This window comes from Trichechus manatus, unplaced genomic scaffold (genome assembly GCF_000243295.1).
Source record: "Trichechus manatus latirostris isolate Lorelei unplaced genomic scaffold, TriManLat1.0 scaffold00094, whole genome shotgun sequence".
Lineage (NCBI taxonomy): Eukaryota > Metazoa > Chordata > Mammalia > Sirenia > Trichechidae > Trichechus > Trichechus manatus.
The window spans coordinates 6,262,276-6,285,640 of record NW_004444030.1 but is presented as its reverse complement, the minus strand read 5'-3'; the positions used below and the strand labels follow the sequence as shown (position 1 = coordinate 6,285,640).

At 38.8% G+C, this 23,365-nt stretch overlaps 1 protein-coding gene across 1 annotated transcript in view; it reads left to right on the top strand.

Moving 5' to 3' along the window:
• The window catches only part of ARHGAP20 (Rho GTPase activating protein 20), a 133,285-nt gene that overhangs the window by 100,661 nt on the left and 9,259 nt on the right, over positions 1–23,365 (top strand). Inside the window, exons 5-11 of the mRNA XM_004382487.1 lie at positions 237–278; positions 1,182–1,266; positions 4,052–4,129; positions 6,561–6,627; positions 9,712–9,900; positions 17,975–18,153; positions 19,541–19,702. Coding sequence (XP_004382544.1) covers positions 237–278; positions 1,182–1,266; positions 4,052–4,129; positions 6,561–6,627; positions 9,712–9,900; positions 17,975–18,153; positions 19,541–19,702 — 802 coding nt within the window. The remainder of the gene's footprint in view (positions 1–236; positions 279–1,181; positions 1,267–4,051; positions 4,130–6,560; positions 6,628–9,711; positions 9,901–17,974; positions 18,154–19,540; positions 19,703–23,365) is intronic.

Below are 23,365 nucleotides of genomic sequence, written 5' to 3'. Positions count from 1 at the left end.
CTTAGAGCCATCCAAGAGGATTTGATAAAACTATACTTCACTGCATAGTTTTTACTAAGGGAGATTTTCACTGCAGGCTTCTCCAAAACCCAGTTACATCATGATTGAAGCTTGTGTGTGCAGCTGCATTGGTAACAACATGCTGTTGATATTTTCATCTGGACTGACCATTGTAAATATGTTAGCATAGATATTTTATGTGGAGTAATTTTTTCTTCTATTTTCTTTCATTGCAGTTCTCCAGAACAAAAGGACAAATGGCTGTCTCTCCTTCAGAGGTATTTTGTCAGTATATATATTTTTGATCTTTAACCTGTAATAAACAAATTAAAATCTTCTCTATAGAGACATGCCCCAAACTATTTCCCATCTCCTTAGTAGAAATTGTTCATTTGTCCTCAAAATAAACTGTTGCACACTAGCTACCACTTACTGTAAATAATGTTCTCTCATTACTTGTATTTCTTATATTCTAGGAAGGAGAACATTGAGGTCTGTTGAGATCATTTTAGACAGAAATTAGACAATAATCTCTCCCATCTCTTTCTGTTGTCTCCAACCTACTGACTGGAGCTAATAGTTTCCTCAAAGCCTGTATTAAGTTTCCATAAATGCAGGGTTCTCTGCTAAATACCTCACAAATCATTTATTGTCTGTACCTGTGAGCATGCAGACTAAAATGGTCAGTTTAGAGGCGTTTGTTAGTTCCATGATGCTTCGCTTCCTCTCCTTCCCCTTCCTCAAGCAGTGGGGAGACAAAGATTTACACTCCACTGGATTATAGCTAAGTGAGAAGAAAAATGCCATTGTTTTGATTTGGTCTAGTAAAATATTATATGTGTGCCTCTACTTATCAACAAGGTGCTGGGCCTGTCCAGAGAAGGCAGGGAAACTTTGAGAATAAAACATCACCCAGAATTGCCTTACCCTGATTATGCTTCTCAAACCTCACTTAACAAGAGTGTTCCATTCTTTTTTGTGACCCTGCCTTACTGTCCTGAGATTTTTTTTTTAATTCTCTTCCAACCCATAATGTAACCTGACTTTGCTGAGTCTTTCCATTTTTTTAACAGCATATAAGTATATTGAAAATATTAGCAAAATAGATTGATTTTAAAATAAGCCATTAGCCAAATCCATCTGACTCAGTGTTATTTTGGGTTGTTGTTGCGTTTGATTAGATACATCAATCTAGAGAAAGAGAAGGACTACCCGAAGAACATTCCCCTCAAAATCTTCGCCAAGGACATTGGGAATTGTGCCTATGTAAGTGTTTCTAAGCCAGAAAATTAAATTCTAAGTTCCTGTGTAAGGCTGAAAACCATGGATAAAAAGAGAGGCAGGCAGGCAGACAGACAGACAGACTGAATGTGCTGTGGAAGGTGGGCATTTAGAAATACATCATGGGCAAATGCATTTTCCTGGGTCTGTGTTTATCTTTGAATATATGAAAAGTGAACGCTAGAGAAAATGAAGCAAGAGAAAGTCATGTTAACTATAGTATTTAACAGTTCAGCTTGGAAAGAACATTGCTTGTCAAATGTCTCTTTTCTCCCTCTGCTGTTAGTGTTTCTCTAGATCCTTTCATGGCAGCTGCAGAGGCTTGTAGTAAAGCTCTTTCCACAAGGAGGTATTTCCTATTAGTATTAAGCAAGTTTTTCCAACTTGTCACTTCTTAAAGAGAGTGGTTCTGAAAAGCTCTTCATTCTTTGAGTTCTTAGGGATTAAATCCCTCAGATTAATAAATGGATGAGCTGGGAGAGATGACATTTTAAGGGACCAGCATGTTTCTACCTCACGGTGTTTATCATATTGGTCAAACAAAAATTAAGTCGTTGACCTCGGTTATTGTGAGTAATTTGATGACTGAAATTGTAGCACAAAAGCCAAGATGTTATCAACGGTGAACAAGAGGGAAACTTATGAATATTTTTTGTATGGTCACACTTCACAGCAGCTCTAAATCACACTGAACAGTTTTATTTGTGTGCGGAAAAATATGTAGTGCAAAACAGTTATGTTTGGGCCAAAAGCAAAAGTTATGCAAATGTTCTGACCCACCCCTGAGTGCCAGATGTCCTTGTTAGTGAGAGATACTCAAATTTTTATTCTGTGAGACTACAGATATCTCCTGTAGCAAAAAAAAAAAAAAAGAAAGCCACTGCACTGTGTTTCTGCCTTCTTTGATTCACTTCTTGAGACAATTGGCTACATTCAGGATTTTCTTGGAGAAACTCTTGAGTCTTTTTTTTTTTAGCACTTCTGTTTTCAGTATATAGAAAATGTGCTTGAGAAAGGACTGGTGTCCCACTCTCATTTTGGGAGAGACGACAAGAGATTTGGTCAAGTTAAAAAACCTGTTTTTAATAGCAACACCCTGAACAAATCAATGATGAGGTGGCACATTCTGTCCGTTGCTCTCTGAAGTTGCTTTCATAGCAAGAGTCTCCTTTCAGGGAGCTCGACTTCCAGAAGGAGTGATTTCCCCCAAAGAGGAGTGCAAGTGTGGGCAGCATTTCCTAGTCTTGGCCATTAGTTGTGTACAACCTGTCAATGAACTTTGCTACTACAGAACAAAACACTCAGGTTTTCCGTTTTGTTTGTTGGTTTTGTTATTTGTTTCCTAGCCAAGCAGCTCTAGCCACTAAGATTCGCTTGTTTTGTTGACCAGAGAGGCTTGCGGGGAGAAATACACATCCTGTAGTTACTTTTTCAACACATGTGCCTTGTGTTAAGGAGCCCAGGTGGTACAGTGGTTAAGTGCTTGGTTGCTAACCGAAAGGTCCATCGTTGAAACCTGCTAGCCACTCCGCGGCAGAAAATGTGGCAGTCTGTTCCATAAAGATTTACAACCTTGGAAACCCTATGAGGCAATTCTGCTCTGTCCTATAGGGTCGCTATGAGTCAGAATTGACTCAATGGCACACAGCAACAAGCCCTGTCTATAAGGGACTCAGCCCTAATTGCTGATTTATCTGATAATATCGTATGTAAAGTCTATGTGTGTAGTAAATAATTTTTTTTAATAGCAGGGCATTATCTTATATTTAAAAAATGTCTTTTGGAATTTAATAAGCTCTGTGGATATCTCAGAAACCCTGGTGGCGTAGTGCTTAAGTGCTGTGGCTGCTAACCAAAAGATCAGCAGTTCGAATCCACCGGGCGCTCATTGGAAACTCTATTGGGCAGTTCTACTCTGTCCTATAGGGTCGCTGTAAGTAGAAATCTACACGACAGCAGTGGATTTGGTTTGGTTTTATGGATACCTCAGAATCTTGTTAATCCCTCTTCTAATTGGTTGCAAATTGTCTTTCTATTTTTAGGTAACAGTTATTCAATGTAGCTTAGCTCAGAGCTGTTACAGAGATTCAAAGCAGAATTGGGAATAAAATTGAGCTTCCTAAAATTTTCAGTCCTGTGACCTAGACTCACTGGTTTTATTCAAAGCTTCTAAAGATTTCAACAATAAAAATGTTACTAACCACAGTGCCTGACACATAGAAAGTCTTCAGTAAATAGTGGTTTTTTTAAATTTTAAACGTTAAGTTTCTTTTATAACCAGTTCTTATTCTGATTTTACTGGAACTTTTTTAATACCAAACAAAGACATAAAGCCTCATACTACAAAAACATCATGCAGGAAGAAATAGAAAATGATTCAGCTCTCTCCCTTTTTTATTACCCACTCCATTATGCAGATACAGTTACAGAAGTGATACACAGAGCCAGCCTCACTGATTTTTTTTGGTCATATACTCTCTCTGAAATGTATTTCTTCTTTCTTGTTTGCTTAAACTCTTATATTTTGTGAGCCACGCATTTTTTCATTTTAAGAGAAATAAATATTTTATTGAAGGGCATATTATATAAGACAATGGAAGTAAATTATAATCAAGAGTTTATGTTGTACTTTAGTCATAAGCTTTACTCTGTCAGTACTTGAAATCAAGATTTTGCCTTTGGATAATCATTTGACAATAATTATTTCTTCACCTGGTTTAAAAAAGTTCTTTCCTTATAGCTGTATTTCCCATTTCTTTCTTTTCTGCAGTCTAAAACTATAACAGTAATGAATTCAGATACAGCGAATGACGTTATCAGCATGTCACTGCCAATGCTAGGGATAACTGTAAGTTACTGTGCTCGATGTTCTGGACTATTAACGATAAACTGATATTTTAGATTCATGTAGATATTATTCCTCCCATCATAAGACAGCTGATTATTAGAGATATCAGAGTCAGGTTTTGTCCCCCAAAATATAGAAAATAAGGACAGTAAAGCCTTACTATTAGCCTAATATCTGGGTGCCGTTCTTTTACTCCAATTTTAAAACCTGTGTGAACAGAAAAGCATCATGATATTAAAATTTAATTCTAAGGTAATAATGTATATATTTATTGTATATGCTATGTGCAGAGACAGTAGTTTTTTTGGTATAAGATTCTTAATAAGAAAGTTCCAACCTTCTTCCCTTTTTCAAATTCATCATCATGTGACTATTCTTTATCTTCACTCCTGGTTCCTCCCCTCCCCTCCCTAATTCTCCCGTTATTATCCCAAGACTCAGTCAGTCTCAGGTTGATGGATTCTGAGGGATTTTTTTTTTTTTTGGTAGTAGAATTTTTACATAAGAATCACATGGCTTGAAACCATAGTCCATGATTGCAGGTGCTGAGGATGAGATGGCTGGTACTCTAATGAATTGGTCAACAGAAAGACACACTTCATATTAGATGGTAGATTTGAAGACCTTTAGTGAGCACACCACACTCATCCCTATTTTGCTTTTAGCTTCTGCTGCTTTATGTTTTATGAGGCAAAAGTGAGTTTTGAAATTTTATTAGTGGAGAAGATTGGAATGTTTGAGGATGAGGTAGGAGAAAGAGAAAGGAAAGGGTTTCCTCATCTCCTCGCTATCTGTATATAAATGCCACACAATGCAAGCTTTTATTAAAGGGAGCAACTTTCAGAAGGAAGAAAAACAAGGGAAGAACTTGTACAATACTGTTCTTTGAGTGAGAGTCTCAATAAATATGAAAAACACTGTTACTTTGATGTGACATGACATATATGTAAGATATAGTATTATTAAGTGTATTTAGATTTTGCTTGCATATAATGGTATAGTAAGCCCTTAAGAACTCTGGGCAAGCAAAATTGGGGATAAGAAATCTGATTTCTTTAGTAGTGAAACTTAATAATATATTTAAAATATAATTAAATGTATACCATATGCCCTGGGTAAAGCAGGCACCTCTGCATTGATTTCTAACCTGTATTATAATATCTTGGAAGACAGCGAGTATTTTTAGGCATAGAAAGGGAGATTAATTAGTGATGTGATTCATTTTATTTATGCTTTTTCTTTGGATAAAGTGATCAGGGATCAATCTCAGACCAAAAAAATTTTTTTTCCTGTTCAATTTAATTAGGCATTGAAGCTATTTAGTTATACCTCATCTAAGGTGCTACTTCTACATTGTTTTTAGACACTACATAAGAAGAAAGGATTTTTATTAGATCTCTTTTCCTCTTTACAATAAATTTTTTGGCATGAGATGGGTTGGGGAGAAAGTAACAAACTGAGGGGTTGGTGGGGTGCATGTCCATGTATGATGTTCTCCATAGCTGAGACCCTCCATTATATGGGCAGGACCATGATTGTTAATCAGAAGTTAAAGGAAGCATATGGCATATTGCCAACAGGATCGACTCTGTTTGTTCTAGCTTCATTCAAAACATATTTTGCTTTATCTTCTCCTAGAGGACTCTTTAAAATAACTCAGTGTAGTCTGTATAATTTAGTATTATTTGTTTCAAGTGGGATTTTTAGTGTTGCTGGGTTATATTTCTGCTGGTGAACAATTTCATTGTTTTCCATGACTAGATCTGTTCTCTAGACACAATTCTTGTTTTCTCTGTCCCCAGGACTGGACTTGCCCATAACTAAAGCCAATGTAGAATGTGCCAGCTACCTACCTTCTCTTCCTATCTCCTCAAAGCCTCTCGGCCATTCTTCTCCTTCTGCTCAGAAGCAGCTGAGCTAATAATTCGCCTTTTGCTTTCTTCAGTCGTAGACATAGCAGTGTTTGTAGCTTTCTGGAAGACAAGATTGTCTTCGCAGAGGCATATTGAAGGTGACGTTCAGCATTCTGTGAGAAGGCTGGAGACATAGCAGAAGTTAGGACTTTAAGGAAGAGATAAGCCTTTTAGAAAACCAGGAAGTTTCTTCTTCCTTTGTGAAAGGGCATAGATATGATTTCATATTCTGTGTGTTACCCATGTAGTGAGGGTCTGATTCTGTTGCAGTTTGTGGCTCTTTAGCCATTACTAGGGGAAAAGGCAAACTCCTGAGTACTCTGTTGGGAGTAGGGGAGGTTGCAGGAATCAGCACTGCCATCTTCAAAAACTGCAACCATCCCCAGCAACCTGAACAGCATTTATATTGCCTCTTTTTTTTCCTTTGTGCAAAGCATAGAAATGCCCCCCAAAATGTTCCCTCATTCATGTACTGAATGTGAAAGATTTATTGTAACTTTTAATTCTTTATCTCCAAGGGTTCTGAGAGAGATTACCAATTATGGGTCAATTCTGGCAAAGAAGAGGCACCATACCCACTTATTGGTAAGTTTTGGGGGAAATTTAAGTAGAATTGATTGTATTTTAATTATAATTCTGAGTATCTTAGAGATTGGTCATATGGTCCTAAGCTTTAATACTATTAAAAATTAAATATCATAAAATATTCATTTAATAAACTTCTATCAAGCATTTATGTGCGAGACAAAAAATATCTCTTCACTTGAGCAGCTAATGGTACAGTTGGGAAGAGAAGTGTAAGTTTTCCTCTCTGTTTTTTCACTTTACAAACAGAGCTGTCTTGCCAAACTTCTTTTTTTTGTTCTGTATGAAAGCAGTATGTGTTGTTATTCTTTTTTCTCCATACATTTATTTTTCATATTTTGTTCTTGAATTTCCTGTTCCCTTTCCTACCTACTATTTTGTCTGAGTGGAGCCCTGGTGGCTCAGTGGTTAAGAGTTTGGCTACTAACCAAAAAGCCAGCAGTTCAAATCTACCACCTGCTCCTTGGAAACCCTATGAGGCCGTTGTACTCTGTCCTATAAGGTCACTATGAGTCAGAATCAACTCAGAGGCAATGGGTTTGGGTTTTTTGTTTGTTTGTTTGTTTTATGTTGTCTCTGTGAAGACCATCTACAATCCAATCATGCCTTTGAATCCATCACTGAGTATTTAACACCTGCCCCCTGTGTCCAGAACTTCGCTAGACAGCATGAAGAAAATGAGATTAACCCATTTAGATTCCCAAAAGTATTCACTGACTAATTGGCCAACTAACTACTTCTTCTCTAATAAACTTACTTTGCTTTTTCTCTAGCCAAATTCTCCAGCATATGTTCTTGACGAGTTATTGGTAAATAGGTTACACCTCCCCTGAAGGTAGCTATTAGAATCATTTAGCTAAAAATCATTCTTGATCAGTAAGTTCATTCACTATGGTTAACAGATACGGAGCAATTGAAATGAGGGACGTATCTGTCGCAGGTCTTGAGATGATGACGGTGGTGGTGGTGGTGGTGGTTTCTTTTAACAATTTTAAAGTGCTTACCTGTCTACCAGACATTGTGCAGTGCATATCACATGTGTTATCTCATGTAATCCTTTCAGCTACCTGTGAGGTCACCACTGTGTAATTTGGTATGTTTCAAGTGATCCGAGTAATCTAAAACACCAAACTTCTCTACAAAATGTATATCCTCAGCCTTAGATATAGCAAGTCAGCGCGTACATAGCTGAGGACAAAATTCACCATTTTGGGTTTTTTTTTAAATGGTGTCATTTTTTTAAAAGTCAGTTATCAATCATTAAAATTGTTATTAAAAATAAAATAAGTACTTTAATTGGTTTAATAAAATATACTAATTTAATTACAACTATGTAGATAACCTTTATACTTAAACAACAGCTTTAATTAAGTCCCATTGCTAGTTCTCACTAAATAAGCAGGGAATCACATAATGGTTACTTGGCAGCAATTCTTCATTGTACGTTTTAATGTGCCTTGCAGTCCTCTATTGTAGATTAAACCTGTTGCTGTGCAGTCGATTACAGATTATAGCGACCCTATAGGACAGAGTAGAACTGCCCCACAGGGTTTCGAAGGAGTGCCTGGTGGATTCAAACTGCTGACCTTTTGGTTAGCAGCCAAGCTCTTAACCACTGCAGCACCAGGGCTCCCTCAATTGTAGATTAGCTGCTGGTTATTCTGATAAATTGATTTTACTTTATTGCTATTATAGAAGCCTTTTTTTTTTTTTTGGAGGGAGAGAGGGTGGGCCTATACCTGGAAGGTGCTGTAGTACTTGACATTCATGGAACGTTAACATTGTATGCCTGTGCCAGGTGAAAAGGGAAAGTCAGCATTCACTGAGTAACGTTCAATGATAAATCAGGAACAGAAGAAAGGGAACTTATTCTTTGTACTTAAAAATCTACACCACAGTGGTCTTTGAGGAATATGTTAAGAGGATTCAATTACCTAAAGCACAAAAGAACAAAAATAATGTTGCAGTCCATCTCAATGTCTAGGATTTCGTTTTTTCAGTTGGTGAATACCTTTTTGCGTCTTGTTTTTCTGTATTCTAATACCCTGCTGTCTTCCTTCGGATTATTGCCTGTGAACACCAACCTGAGAGGGAAGTACAAAATCAAGCAGACCAATCCCAATGCTCCTGAGTAACTCTCATTATATAACTAATAAAAATAATGAAATCCTTTTTTCAGACAGCTTGTGTTAGATAATAGTAATAATAGTAATGCTTGACATATATAGTTCTTGGTCCTTATTATTTAAATAATATTAACCACTAATGTTTACTTATTTGATCCTTATAACCCTGTGTGATAGGTAGGATAGATATTTTAAATCATAGATTGGAGGCTGAGAGAGTTCAAAGGTTTGCTGAAGATTTACAGATCTAGTTAAAGGAGAAACTAAAAAAAAAAACAAAAACGAACCCGTTGCTGTCAAGTCGATTCTGACTCATAGCGACCCTGTAGGACAGAGTAGAACTGCCCCACAGGGTTTCCAAGGAGCAGCTAGTAGATTCGAACTGCCGACCTTTTGGTTAGTAGCCAAATGCTTAACCACTGTGCCACCAGGGCCCCAAAGGAGAAACTAACCTGTTGCCATCGAGTCGATTCCGACTCGTAGCAACCCTATAGGACAGAGTAGAACTGCCCCATAGGGTTTCCAAGGAGAGCCTGGCGCATTCGAACTGCTAACCTTTTGGTTAGCAGTTGTAGCTCTTAACTACTACAGCACCAGGGTTTCCAAGGAGAAACTAGAGTATCTTAAATATTATTAGATGCAAACCTAGGACAAGGCAACATTATGTAACTCAAAAACTGATCTATGCATTCCAAACAAGATACTTCTTAAAGATTTTCTTTACTTTTGCTTTTCCCCTTGAAACTACTTTGGTACGGCTGGCCACGTGCATTAGGCAGCGATCTCCATCTGTAAGCGTGTACAGGGTGATCAGTCAGTCATCAGAAGGATTCTTTATATCAGAACTTCCAGGAGCAAACTGCAGTCCATTCCAGCATGTAGCACACGTGCTCACAGTAAGATAGGTCTGATCACTCCAGTCAGCCTGCAGTCTACATTTAGGTTTTTCTCTGTGTAGGGCATGAATATCCCTATGGAATTAAAATGAGCCATCTTCGAGACACGGTGCTCCTGACACAGGGATCAAAGGACTCCACCTCCCCTTCCAACCCCCAAGAGCCCTTCCTCATGGAACAGCTGCCCCGAGAGATGCAGTGCCAGTTCATCCTGAAGCCCAGCCGCCTGGCAGCCGCCCAGCAACTAAGTGGTGAGTCGCTTCTCCTCCTTCACAGAGCCTTCTTTCAGCAAAAGTTCTCATTTCCTAAAAGAAACTTAGTACAAAGGCAGAGACCCACACTTCTAGCCAGATGAGGCATCTTTTTCTTTCAAATTTGCTAAGTATTGAAAGGAAAGATTAGAGTTTTAGAAGAAGATGGCTTTATAAATCAGCAGTGGGCGTGACTGACTTATAATCAGCAGCTAGCCGTAGAATAGCCTGTCCTTCTTTCTTCACTGTTCTTTCCACTTTAACCTTATGCCCAGTGCAGAGTCAAAGGCACCATCAATGCTGCAGGTGCTTCATTGCCTCCATTGTACTATAATACACTCCACTGTGTGTCCCCCGCCCCAAATGGTTATGTTATAAAAAGGAGGCTGTCAGTGATGAGTGTCGGGAGACTGCAGTGCCCTACCTGGATCTTGGTACTGATAAGTATGTGAAGTCGAAGATGATTTCCACAGACGCCTCTCCATAGTCTACTAATCTAATCTGAATTCCTGGGAGCGTAGCTGCCTCTTACCACCTCCATAATAATGAGTGAATATAGGCGAACCATCAATTAACCTAGCCAGGATTGAACATTAAGCCCTCAGTCTCAAAGATTTGGTAAGAAATAGAACAGAATGGATACCAAAAGGTGTGCATGGGGTAGTGGGAAATTGATGCTGAATTTCTACCACTGCCTTCATCAGTTTGAGCCAACTGGGAGATCCAGGGAAGAGTGACATTGCCTTTTGCAAGTGAGCAAACCTAAACCTAAGTAGCCATAAGTTTAAAGGGATGGTGTGGACCTTGAGAGATCACTGAGGCCATGTCTCTGCCACATAATATGACAGCCCTGGAAAGATTATTGACATCTTCACAGCCTAAAATCCTTCATGTGGGTGATCCAGTCGATGTAGCATTCGTGAAAAAGTAGCTCATATGTTTTTAATCTCATTGCAGAATGACCCTAAATTTTAAGAAAAATGTGTATGCAGCTATCCAAAGTTAGAGATAAATCAAATCAGCATCTACACTCATTCTAAAATTTTTTCTTTTTTAAAATGTTAATATACACCAAAGTTCTTTTAAATAGAGCCTCCTCTAATGCATTTTAAATTGTTTATAACTTTATATTAAGACAGCTATAGTTCCCGAAACAACTGCAACAACAGCAGGAAGCTTATTTTCTTCCACACCCCGTTGATTCCAGATTTTGACATTTTATTGGGCAAAAGGAGTTGTCACTGCCCTGTTTCCTCTTCAGCCAGCGTTTGCTCATTATGTTTTTCCTCCCTAGAAGCCCAAACTCGTTCTGTCTCCCTCCAACCTGCGGAACTCTACCACCTTCTCTATTCAATAGTCCCCATCTATCTTTACTTTGGAGCCCTGGTGGTGCAGTGGTTAAGAGCTCAGGCTGCTAACTAAAAAGGTCGAATCCACCAGCCACTCCTTGGAAACCCCATGGAGCAGTTCTACTCTGTCCTATAGGGTCGCTATGAGTCAGAGTCGACTTGAGGACACACAACAACAACGACATGTTTACTTCCCTCCTTATCCAGCTTAGATTCCATGGTTATCATGATAGTCGCTCTCTTGCAAATAACCTCAGCTTCTTTGACCCTCTTTCCTTCCTTCCTAGACACCTAGTAAAATCTCATCCCTGGATGAACTCTGAGCATTGCTAGAGGGAATCATATAGCAGCAGGGCAGGTTGGTATTACTATAAACTCATAATAACCAACCTCAAGTGGACACTCCAACTGAGCAGTCTTAACTTTGTTTCTCTAAGTCTCTTTCCAGCTCCGAGTCAACTGTTGCATTCTCATCCCCTCACACGTTCACATCCAACCAAGGAACTCTCTGTTGATGACCTTGCCTCAAGCATTATACTTTATTGAAGTCATCAGTCAGGGACTCCCTTATCTTGCCTGTATAAGCTTCCCTTGCATATACACCCGTCATCTTCTCTCCTATAATGGCAAATTGAGCTTTTGGACTCTAAGGCTATTTACTCACATGTTGGGCCATTTCGAAGGGTCATTACAGAGATGCCAGTGGTTTTCAGCCCACTGAAAAGTGCGCTTCAGGAAGCGGGAATTTTGGTTCTTTTGTTCACTGCTTTATCCCCAGCACCTGAAACGGTGCCTAGCATTTTTAAATAAATACTCAATAAATATTTGTTGAATGAATGGATGAGTGAATAGGTCTGTTGTTACTGCTCATTAAAGATAGAAGGAAGCATTCGTTGCCCTTATAACTAGGCTGAGGAGAATAATATTCTTCCCTTTACTTTAATCCCCATGTTTTTCAAAACCATTTCTCTTGGTCCCTTGTCGATTTTATTTTAATTAATTTGATGAATAATCAGGAGGGGGGAATCCTAAGGGTTTTACTCAGTTTTGCCAATGACTTGCTCAATTAACTTGTAGGCATCCTCTGCTTAGATTCTCCCTATTGGAAGTTAGGATAATAATGGTTCCCACTGTACACAGTCCATGGTAAATGGGATCAGGGTGGAGTAACTATAGACCAATGGTGAGAAATTGTTGCAGAGCATCAGAATCACCCATGAAACAGTTTGTAGTTTGTTGTTTTTTTAAGTCTCCCTTAGGAGATTTAAATGAACAACCACTAGAGAAACCACTGATTTAGATCAAGGGTTGGCAGATTTTTCCATAAAGGGCCAGATAGTAAAATTTGTAGGCCAAGAGGCAAACTCAGGGGTATTATCTAGGTTATTATATAACAAAAGAGAAAACAAATTTCTACCGATTTTTTTATTGATGAATTTCAAAGTAAAATAATAATAGAATATAATTTAGCATAATACAGATCTACTAATGATAAGAATTAGTATAACATCTTGCTTAACGGAGGTTCAAAGTTAGCGTTCCCTGTCATCAAAATTGATTCAAATATTCTGCTCTGTAATGAGATTTTTTTATGTACTTCATCTTTGAAAATGTCTTCTCACACAAACCAAACCCATTGCCATCGAGTCATTCCAACTGATAGCGACCCTATAGGACAAAGAAGAACTGCCCCATAGGGGCTCCAAGGCTGAAATCTTTACAAAAGCAGACTGCCCCATCTTTCTCCCTCTGAGCAGCTGGTGGGTTCAAACCATAAACTTTTCGGTTAGCAGACGGGCACGTAACCACTATGCCACCAGGGCTCCGTTTTCACACAGTCAGATATGGTAATCATTCTGTAAGTATAACTTTAACTGAACATATTCCTCTCTGGAAGGCATTTACAGAATCCTCTTAGATTCTTCTCTTGATATTTCCCTTTTAGCGTGTCATTTAACTGTGGATTAATCACTTCCAGTTGAGGGTTAGTGGAAGCTCCTCAACTGCACAGTTAAATGGATTTTGAAATATAGATATCTCCTTGGCACTTGCATTGAGGTCCATAAAACACTGCTGAGATTGTAGTTTGAGCTCAGAAAATGTATCTGCTGCAACTTTGTGTGGGAGTGGAGATCTCACTTGTTGTTTTAACTTTTGACAGCACAGGAAGTGTATAAAGCAGCTTCATAATATTTATGATTAAACGTTAGTTGTCAAAATGACTTTACTGCAGTAAAAGTTTTATAAATAAGCACTGTTTTAGGTTGAATTTATTAAGAAATATTACCAAGTCTGTAGCAAAAACTAATTCCCAAAGCCATTGAGTGTTCAGTAATACTAGTGGATGAGGGCAGTTCTTGTTCATAAAAATTTCTACCTCAGCCCTGAACTCAAAAAATTTACCACTGCTAAGCATTTACCTTCTGTATGATGCCGTAAGTTACCCTGAGGCTTAGATCATTGTAACTCATCCTTGGAGTGATTGGTCCCCAATGAGAAGCTCTAGTGTTAATTGGGGATTCAGGATATAGACATTCAAAGATCTGACCTCAAGACCCAACTCAAATAAATACTGCTATTCTACTTAACTAAAGCGCACTTTCTTCTTTCTTCCTGTCCCTTCTGGGAAATCGTTCTTTGTGCCTTCAGACAGGTAGTTGCCCATTCTCTGTCTCCAGAGCACTTTATACAGATCTCTAGTGTAACACATAAAAAATTACATCATGATCATTTACTTACATATCTACCTGTTTCATTAGAATATGAGCTTCTCAAGGCCTACGATCTCATCTTTCTTCCATCCCCAAAGATTAGCCCAGATGACAGAACACAGAAGAAGTGAATGATCAAATGGCTTAGTCATACCCAGTACGGAAGAACTTGAGTGGAGCAGAAGAGTCCTGGAGTTGATATGGGATCTGTTATGGGTGGAGACTCAAGCAGTCCTTGGGTTCCAGCCTGAGCTGAACTCAACTCCCAGTTTGTTCTGTTTCCACAGCTGACTCAACTTCTACATTTGCTTCAAACCCAGGACTAGCTTGTAACTGGACTGAACTTTTATGGTGGATGCTAAAATCTGGGGACACATCTTTTTGTTCTACCTATTTGCCCTGTCATTCCAGTATTCTTTCATATGTATTTCCTGCCCTGGAAAAAAAAAGTATTCTTAATTTGGGGAGTTGTATGGCCAGAATAAAATTTCTAATTAAAGTTTTTGTTGTTGTGATGGTTATTCTATAAGCACAAATTTTAGGAGTTGTACTCTTTAATATTCAGTTCCCTAATTTAAACACAAAGAAACATGAGCCTGAATCTTTCAAGGTTGTTTAGGAAAAGCTAGATTTATGTGAATTTAGTACATTTGGCGTTTACATCACCCTTATGTTTTTTATGTCAATAGCATGTTTTTTCATCAGCCTTTGACATTTAGGAAGTTAAAGTTATGCATTATAAAAGTTCTGCAAGAAAGTAATCCTGAATGATTTTTTTTCTCAGTCCCAGAGGGAACATGAACTTTCAAAGTGAATGCTGTATCTAACAAAAGGCATGGCTAAGGCTGAAAGTATTTATGATAAAGTACAGGACTCAATTCCTACTTTATCCTCTGTCTACGCTCAAAGGAAAGCTGGGTATATAACTTTATGATAGGGCATTCTTACAAAGTGTGTGAAAGCTAAACAAATAAATCTGATAGTCTTAGAACTAATAAAACCAGGTTAAATGTGAGGAAACCAGACTACATACAACTACTCACCATATACGTAATAAACGTGCCATGTACATAGTAAACATTCGCACAGATTGACATTGCTAGACATACAGGAACACTCCCTACCCCCTGGATTTAAGAATGGGCTTGGTTTTCTTTTCTGTTTTTAAAAATGGTGGAGGTTGGGAATGTCACGGCAGGAAGAAAGTGCTTTGGTTAAGTGGAGTAATGGTGTCCTCCTGAAAGCTCTTAAATCAGATGGAGATTGGGCTTAGGGAAGGGGTCCTCTCTGTGGGCAGGAGACTGATGTCTTGGCACTGTGGGTGGGGAAAGTTACCAAGATCACTGTGCCTATGCCCTGCACAACGTAGTACTTTTCATATATTAGCGTGTTTAATCCTCTCGATAAGCCTTTCAGTGGTAGGTGATTTCATTCTCATTTTAAAGTTGAGGAAACAGACTGAAAGCAGGTAAGTAACTTGCCCAAATAAGTGACCGAGCCAAGAATCTAACCAGACTTCTGACTCCAGAGCCCACAAACTTCACACCTGAGTAAGTGTGCACTGATGATGTCCTTACTGCAAAGTGAAGTGTGAATGATGTTTCCAAGGCGTTTTGGTAAAATGTTACTTATTTGTTTATCTTCCCACAACTTGACTTTTTTCGCACTGGGTTTAAGTAGATTATTCTGAGGAAATAAAATGCTAAGTTACATTCAAGCTAAACAATATAAAAGACTTCTCAGAAATTAGCATTTGAGACTACTGACCATATCCTGCTTGAAAAGCTCCTTCAGCGCGCGCCATTGTCAGGGAATGTTGGGTGGCTGAACATCATCTCTGGGTAGCTTGGCTGGGTATCGCAGGAAACAAGGCCACACGGGCAGTTTAATGGCTGTTTCCCCTGCACCTTTACTGGAGAAAATGAAGTCAGACTATCTATGGGTGCCACCTGGGGGTTACGACACCTCAAGTGTCTGTAATTATCCTTAACTGCCAGGTGTTTGGAATTTGCCCCATGCCTGCGTGCTTCAGGGGTCAGCCAGATATTTGGGCAGAGTTTAAACATGATATTTGGGGCTCCCACTATCTAGTTTTCTCCTTTCTGGGATTTCCTCCCTCACTCTCCAGCTGCTGTGGTTACTCCACCTCTGCCCTCTAGTCCTTCAAGCCAGTAAGAGTGCCAGTTTCTCCAAATTTTAGTCACCCGGACTGGTGCCTGTCCCCAGGCTAAAAGCTGTAGGAATGAGAAGCTCACCAACGCTGTGCCATTTCCCTCTTCTTAGTGTTATGCTTTTAACTTCCAGTGTCTGCTCTTCAGTGCCTTCAGGTAGGGTTTTTGTTTTTTGTTTTTCTGTTTTGCACAGAGTTTATAGTTATCTGTATATGTGTTTTGGGAGGGGGAGGCCTGAAAGGAGCTACTTAGCTATTTTTAGAAGTGGAACCTTACAAAGCTGTCTTTTTGGGTCTCATATCCCATGCAGATCCATACCTTTCATGTTATAAGTAGGCATAAACCAAAAAAAACCAAATTCATTGCTGTCGAGTCCATTCCCTATAGGACAGAGTAGAATTGCCCCATAGGACTTCCAAGGAGCAGCTGGTAGATTTGAACTGCCAGCCTTTTGGTTAGCGGCCGAGCTCTTAACCACTGTGCCATCAGGGCCCCAAAAGTAGACATGGATAACACCAAAAATGTTTTGGTACTGATGCAGAGTCATAACTCACTGTTGACTTTCTTTCTTCTGCCTGTTTTGTTCATGCAGTCTTTTCCCACCTAAAACCAGTGGCCATCGAGTCAATTCCAATTCTTGGTGACCCTATGTGTGTCATAGTAGAACTGCTCCTTTGGGTTTTCAATGTCTGATTTTTCCAAAGTAGCTTGCTAGGTCTTTCTTCCAAGCCACCTCTAGGTAGATTCGAACCTCTATCCTTTCTGGTAGCACCTGAGCATGTCAACTGTCTTCACCACCCGGGGACTCCCATTTTCCCACCTAAATCCCTCCTCAGTTCAGTTATTGTTCAAGAATGATTTGTGGAGTGCTTCCTAGTTGCAAGGCGCCATGCTAGATACTCTATCTTTTGAAATCTTGTTCAAAATCCACATCAGATGCAAACACCTCCAGGATCTCTCCTTCCCTCCTCTCAGGTAGATGTATCTTTTCTCTCAGTGCCTTTGATACTTTGTCCCCCGCTTATCACATTTTATTTATTAATAACACTTGCTTTCTCCCACCAGTCTTGTCCCTCACTGGATTATAAACTTCACTGTCGGGGACTTAGTTTCACTCACGTTTGCATCCGTCTCTTACCATGCTGCCTTACTCATGCTTTTCAAAGTTAAGAACTGAAAAGATACATGGAAGTCTTTGTAGTTGGAAGAAAAGGAAATAAATGTAGGGCATGAGGCTTCCTGTCTCTATTCTCAGCAGTAGAACAGGACATCAGATAATAAAACATTCTTTGTTTCTAGAAGACATTTTAATGAGACTTTATTTTTCCTTCCACTCCTCCTCTTTGTTTTCCTCCCCCTCGTCCTCCTCCTCCTCTTCCTCCTCACTCTTGTTTTCCTCCTTCCTTTTTTCCTATTTAATGGTTGTCTAGTTTAAATTAAAAAATCAGTGCAAGCTCCACTTTTTTGTGTGCCTCATCTCATCTTTAAAATAGAAAGACATTTGTGTTGGTGTCAGACACCTGATTCTTTAAGTCGTTAGAGTTCGGTAGGGAGCTTTTCCTTCACGTTTGAAAATTCAGGGCTGAAACATAAGTAAACAGACCAGTGCTGCCCCGAAAATGGATGGGAGAAGAACCCAAACGTTTGATTCTTCCTTCGCTGATTCTTCCTTAATTTGTAAATTATCATAATGAAATTTCATAGGTTGAATTGTCAGTAACAAAGGACATCTCTATGCAATTTTCTCCTTGAGCCCTAGTAACACTTACTGCAAAATGGAAATGGAAGAAATAAGGTTAAGTGACTCAAACTAGTTCTTCTAATAACCTCACTTCCTCCTCAGATTCATGCCAGAAGACATTTAAAAGGAGAAGATCTATCATAAACTGGGCCTTTTGGCGGGGTTCGAGCACTCACCTGGACAACTTGCCCATGTCACCAACATCTCCTATGCCAGGCCAGCTCTTTGGTGTTTCTCTGCCAAATATTTGTGAGAATGACAATCTGCCCAAACCTGTCTTGGTAAGTCTTATTTTGGTTTGTAACACTAATGGGAAAGGAAATTCAGAAAGGATGAGCTCAGGGAGGTAAATCTATCCCCAAATGGAAAAATTATAGATACCCCTTGGCTTTGGCTGAGAATCTTTATTTAATTATTACTTCAAAGACTAAAATCCGATTTAGCTATTGTAGAATCATAAGGCAGACATAATATGAAGAGATAATCTATAGTCTGCTGGTTTCAGCAAAGAGCCACATAAGCCTTCTCAGATAAATTAGAATTTTCTCTATAGATAGAGAATCCACATTATCCTTCACATTTCTCTCAAATCCTCTTTTGAACTCCACTATTCTGAAAGTCTCCTTTAATTAATTTAGCAGCAGAAACTCCTCAATCTTATACTTTTTAAAAACCTTACCTATTTTTTTTTGTATTTTAAGTGCTTACACATAAAGACACAATCACTGGCATATATAGAATGTGTATATAGATTGTGTCAGATGAAAGCCACTAATTTTGTATTGTCTCCAATTGATACATTAGATGGTCAGTGTTAAGCAGTATTTATTGAGTTATTCAGTATCCTCCAAGCACTATCCTAAATATGTGGCATTTTATGCTATATTATGCATCTATAAGTGCCAGATACTAGTCTAGACACTTTCTTGCTTATCCTTTACAACATATGTAGGGGCTAGTTGTTGTTATGATCATTCCTACTTGACAAACGTTACCCAAGATCACACAATGAATACGTGGCATAACTAGGTTTCAAATCCCATGGATTGCTTTTCCTACACTGCAGGCAGATGACATAGAGATAGAAAACAAGCAAAATAAAAGATTGATCAGAATGGACTAAAACTGGAGGAAGCTTCCTAGAGGACATGACTTTGGAGCCTAATTTAAAAAAATTAAAGTGAACACAGGAAGTTGGAATAAAGCATGAAGTCACATAAAGGAGAGGACAAGCAAGTGGAGAATGAGCATGGCAAGAATGTTTCCATATTTGGGGGAAGAGAGTTCATGTTAGACAATGACAAAAGAGTAGTGAGGTAGGAGAGAGACATGTTAACAAGGACCTTAAAGCAGAGAATTTTGATTCTAAAGTGGTGGCTGTTGGTTCATTGAACAAAGGAAAATCCTAAAGAACGTATTTAAGGTAAAATGTTTTAGTTGTTGATTATAGAAAGAATAAATTGGAGAAAAGAGATTTAGAAACACCCCCCCTCCCACAAAGAAAATGTCACTTAGTCCTTCCAGCAGCACACTCAGCTCCAATCCTTCAGTGCTTTCACCCTAGCATACCCTCACCTCTGGCAGCCAAAAGGGCAAGTTTGTGTTCCTTTGCTTGTATGTGTGAAGTGCCATTTTGTTTTGCTTTGTTTTTCTTTGCTTTCCCCATAGGATATGCTTTTCTTTCTTAATCAAAAAGGGCCCCTCACAAAAGGCATCTTCAGACAGTCAGCCAATGTGAAATCCTGCAGAGAGCTGAAACAGAAACTGAATTCTGGAGTCGAAGTACACCTAGACTGTGAATCTATTTTTGTGATAGCATCTGTCTTAAAGGTAGGAAAAGTTCGCCCTTCATCCACCCTACGGTGTAGCTCCGGAGCAAGACAACTGGTTTCTTTCACTTTGAACATTATTCCCATCAGCAAAGAACCACAAAATAGATTTAGAGTCTGAAAAAGTGTAAAAACACTTCACAAAGTCAATGTTGGACTTTAAAAGCCATCACCAATAATACAGCATGTCAGACATGCTTTTTTTTTCATTTTTAAAAAAGTTTTATCCCATACGCTCTCCTTGTCTTCACTCCTGCCACTCATGCAAAAATATAAGTAAATAAAAAATAAAACACACACAGTATGTTTACCAAAGCAAACATCCTGCTTTTGAAGACTTCCTTACTATCTCCTTCCTAACAAAGGCAAAATTTTCAAAAATAAACTGTTATTAAACTTTAGAAATAGTTATAGATGTTTACCATCCTAAACGAACATTGGCCTTAAAACTGAAACAAAAAAATTGGTCACTGAGGCCACAGAAAATTCCATTCATTTACATAATCATGCCCACATATATGCCTCCCCCTGTTGCCTAATGCCTTTACCTTTAAAAGTGGAATGGGAATGACTCCAGCATCTGGGACTTCTTTTACCTTTACCACATTTGGCATTCTTTAGTAACCATAGGGAGAAAGGAGGGATCAGAACCACAAGATTAATAAAGTCACATATATAGTTACAGAGTTACAGAGCTCTTCTAAAATGTTATCCTCCCTACATTCTTGGAAATGCCTCCCATTTTTGGGAAACCAGCTTTAAGCAGAGCTTTTGACCCCAGCAATAGCTCCTGCAAACCTGGCTCCGATCTCCCAGCAGGGTTGGAGATGCATTGGGGCCAGGGGTAGGAAAGGGGCCCAGCCTGCATCCCAGGGCCTGGAGCTAAAAAACAAAATTCAGGAAACCTTGGGGCACCGTCTTCAGGGACACATAAAGACGACGCTCGTCTACCCTCACTCCAGCCTGCTGCCCAGCTCCTCACAGAATCTTAGACCATGAGTCTGAACAATCAGATGTTTCCCAGTAAATGGGCTGTGTCTGTTCTTGAACAACTGCTCCTGGAGACTTTTGCAATAAAAAAAAAAACATGAAAGAACTGGAGAGCTTGAGCTAGAGTCATCTAATCTGTTTTCCCTGGGATTTGTGATGACTCTCCAATCCTGGAATACAATGAAGACATGTTGGTGTACTTTAACCAGATAGGTATGCCAGGGATACATACTCACAGTGAAGTTTTCTTTGTTTTTTTATCAGATATGTTTTTCCCCTATCTCTTAAGAAGTAAAAGCCTATGTTTTAGAAAATGTTTCTTACTGTGCTCTCCTTTACAGCACCATACTTGTTAAAATTTTGTGCTAAATTGCTGAGGATATTGCAAAAAAGCATGGTTTTAGAAGAATTAAATTGTGTCTCATATTGCAGAAATATTACTTGTCCAGAAATAAATAAAGAACAAAAAAGACCCAAATTATTGAAGAGACTGGTTAAATGGGTTCCAAGTAATTGAGGTTTTGTCATAGTGTTATTGTGTTTTTACTCCCATTTCTTCCACATGGTTGCAGAAACAGAGATACTTTCTGAGCTTTTTTTTTACTTTGTTTCTTGTTTTTATGCTTATTTTGAAGCAGTCCTTAAGTCCTTAAGGTTTCTGTTAATTTTTCACTTACGGTAGATCTGTTTAAATAACAAGCTTAACTCTTCAAACACAATTGGAAGAAAATTGCTTTAGGCTGTCTAACTTTGATCCATCAAACCTTTGAAGAGAAGTGCATATTTAATCCTGCAGGAATCACATCTCAGATGAATTTGGGAGTTCTGCTGATGACCTGGCTCTGGTATTGGAGGGGAGGAGACATCCAGTTGAGTGTTGTGAGTTGGTGATTGTAATTCCAAACCAGCTCTCCCTTCCTTTCTTAATTGTGATGGCAGTTGTATTTCGTAACTTGTTATTGCAGCTGTGGGAGAGTTCATTGTGATGTTACAAGTCATTATCTTTCAAGTGTAGGTTTAAGATTTAATGATGTTTTTCTTCAAGGCAGATCATCAGTATGTTTTCCACCGACATTCAAAAAGAGAGCTATTGTCACTACCTCATTTTGAAATAACAGATTTTGCCTCTCCTAAATCTGACTTTTAAAGTGGGTGCAGCAGCTAAAATTAGCTTGGAATTATGAAAATTCAGTAGATTTACCCCTAAAAGAGGTAACTTTTGTGATGATACATCTGAGTCACAAGCATCCAGGTACATTTCTACTGTCAGAAGAGGGAAAGAATTTGCATCAGTCCATCTTCCTAGTTGTTAACCAGTCTTTTAAAAATGTATGGAGGTTTTTTGTTGTTTTTTTTTTTTTGCAATTATCTTAGAATCTCAGTTACAGTTGGTCTTCGTTTGCCCCTCATTAATATCTGCCATATGATAAATAGTAACAGTTCATCAGTGACTTAGGATACACCTCTATTATGGTTGAAACCATGCTTGGCGTTGAGGTGTACGAAGATGAAGATTAGGGTATGTCCCTGCCCTGGACAGCTGATGAGCAAGTGGGAGACATGCACACATAATCGGCTAACTGTAACAATAAGTACTCACAGCTTCCCTATCAGTGATACAAACACAGTGTAAAAGTAACAAGTTGTGTATTGCCTTTTGTAAGGCAAACAGATAAAGTTGTTGATTTGGTTTTTCAGCAACAGTTAAAGTTGCCCAGTATGCCAACTTTTGTCTATCTCTGTGTTGTAAGCAGGAAGTTGCAAGAGAGTAGCCAACCATGGGTACAATACTTAAGACATTAAATTGAATTTATAATCTTGGTGAAGGTTAGACTTTGAAACCTTGGCTTTGTTAATACTATGCCAAAAGCAACATAGAGGGTTGCCCTAGATTGGAAATGAATGTAGAATTAGAACCAAATTCAGTTTACTCTTAAGCTTTTTGTAAACAGAGGTCAAACAGCAAACACCCTTGGTCACACCCAGCTTGTGTCATAGTCTGGTTTTACTGTACTCAGCCTTGCCAGTGGTCTCTACAGAATAAGGTTCTCGAAGGCCAGAAAGGATAAGCATGTACAGTGAAGATGTTATTTAGTGTCCATCAGGCACAGGAGTGCTACCCAAGCTCCCGGAGCCTAGCCAGAGCCTGGAAACCGTCTCCCTCCAAATATATGAGAACGTTTCTATGGGGAATACTGGAGAAACCCTGGATACTCCTGGTTGGAATTATACATCAATACCACTGGATAACAGGCGTTTTGTTTTATTCATTCTAGTTGGAATTGTACACCAGTACCACTGGATAACAGGGTAATAAGAGGCAGTCATTTGAACAGAACAAGGGGACATTGCGTGGTTTAAAGTCAGCAAAGGTGTGCATTAGGCTTGTGGCCTTTCAGCATATTTATTCAATCTGTATGCTGAGCAAATACTCCAAGAAGATGGACTATATAAAGAAGAACGGAGCATCAGGATTGGAGGAAGATTCATTAATAACCTGCATTACACAGATGATACAACCTTCCTCGCTGAAAGTGAAGAGGGCTTGAAACACTTACCGATGAAGATCAAAGTAACCACAGCCTTCAGTATGGATTACACCTCAACATAAAGAAAACAAAAATCCTCACAACTGGACCAATAAGCAACATCATGATAAACAGAGAAAAGATTG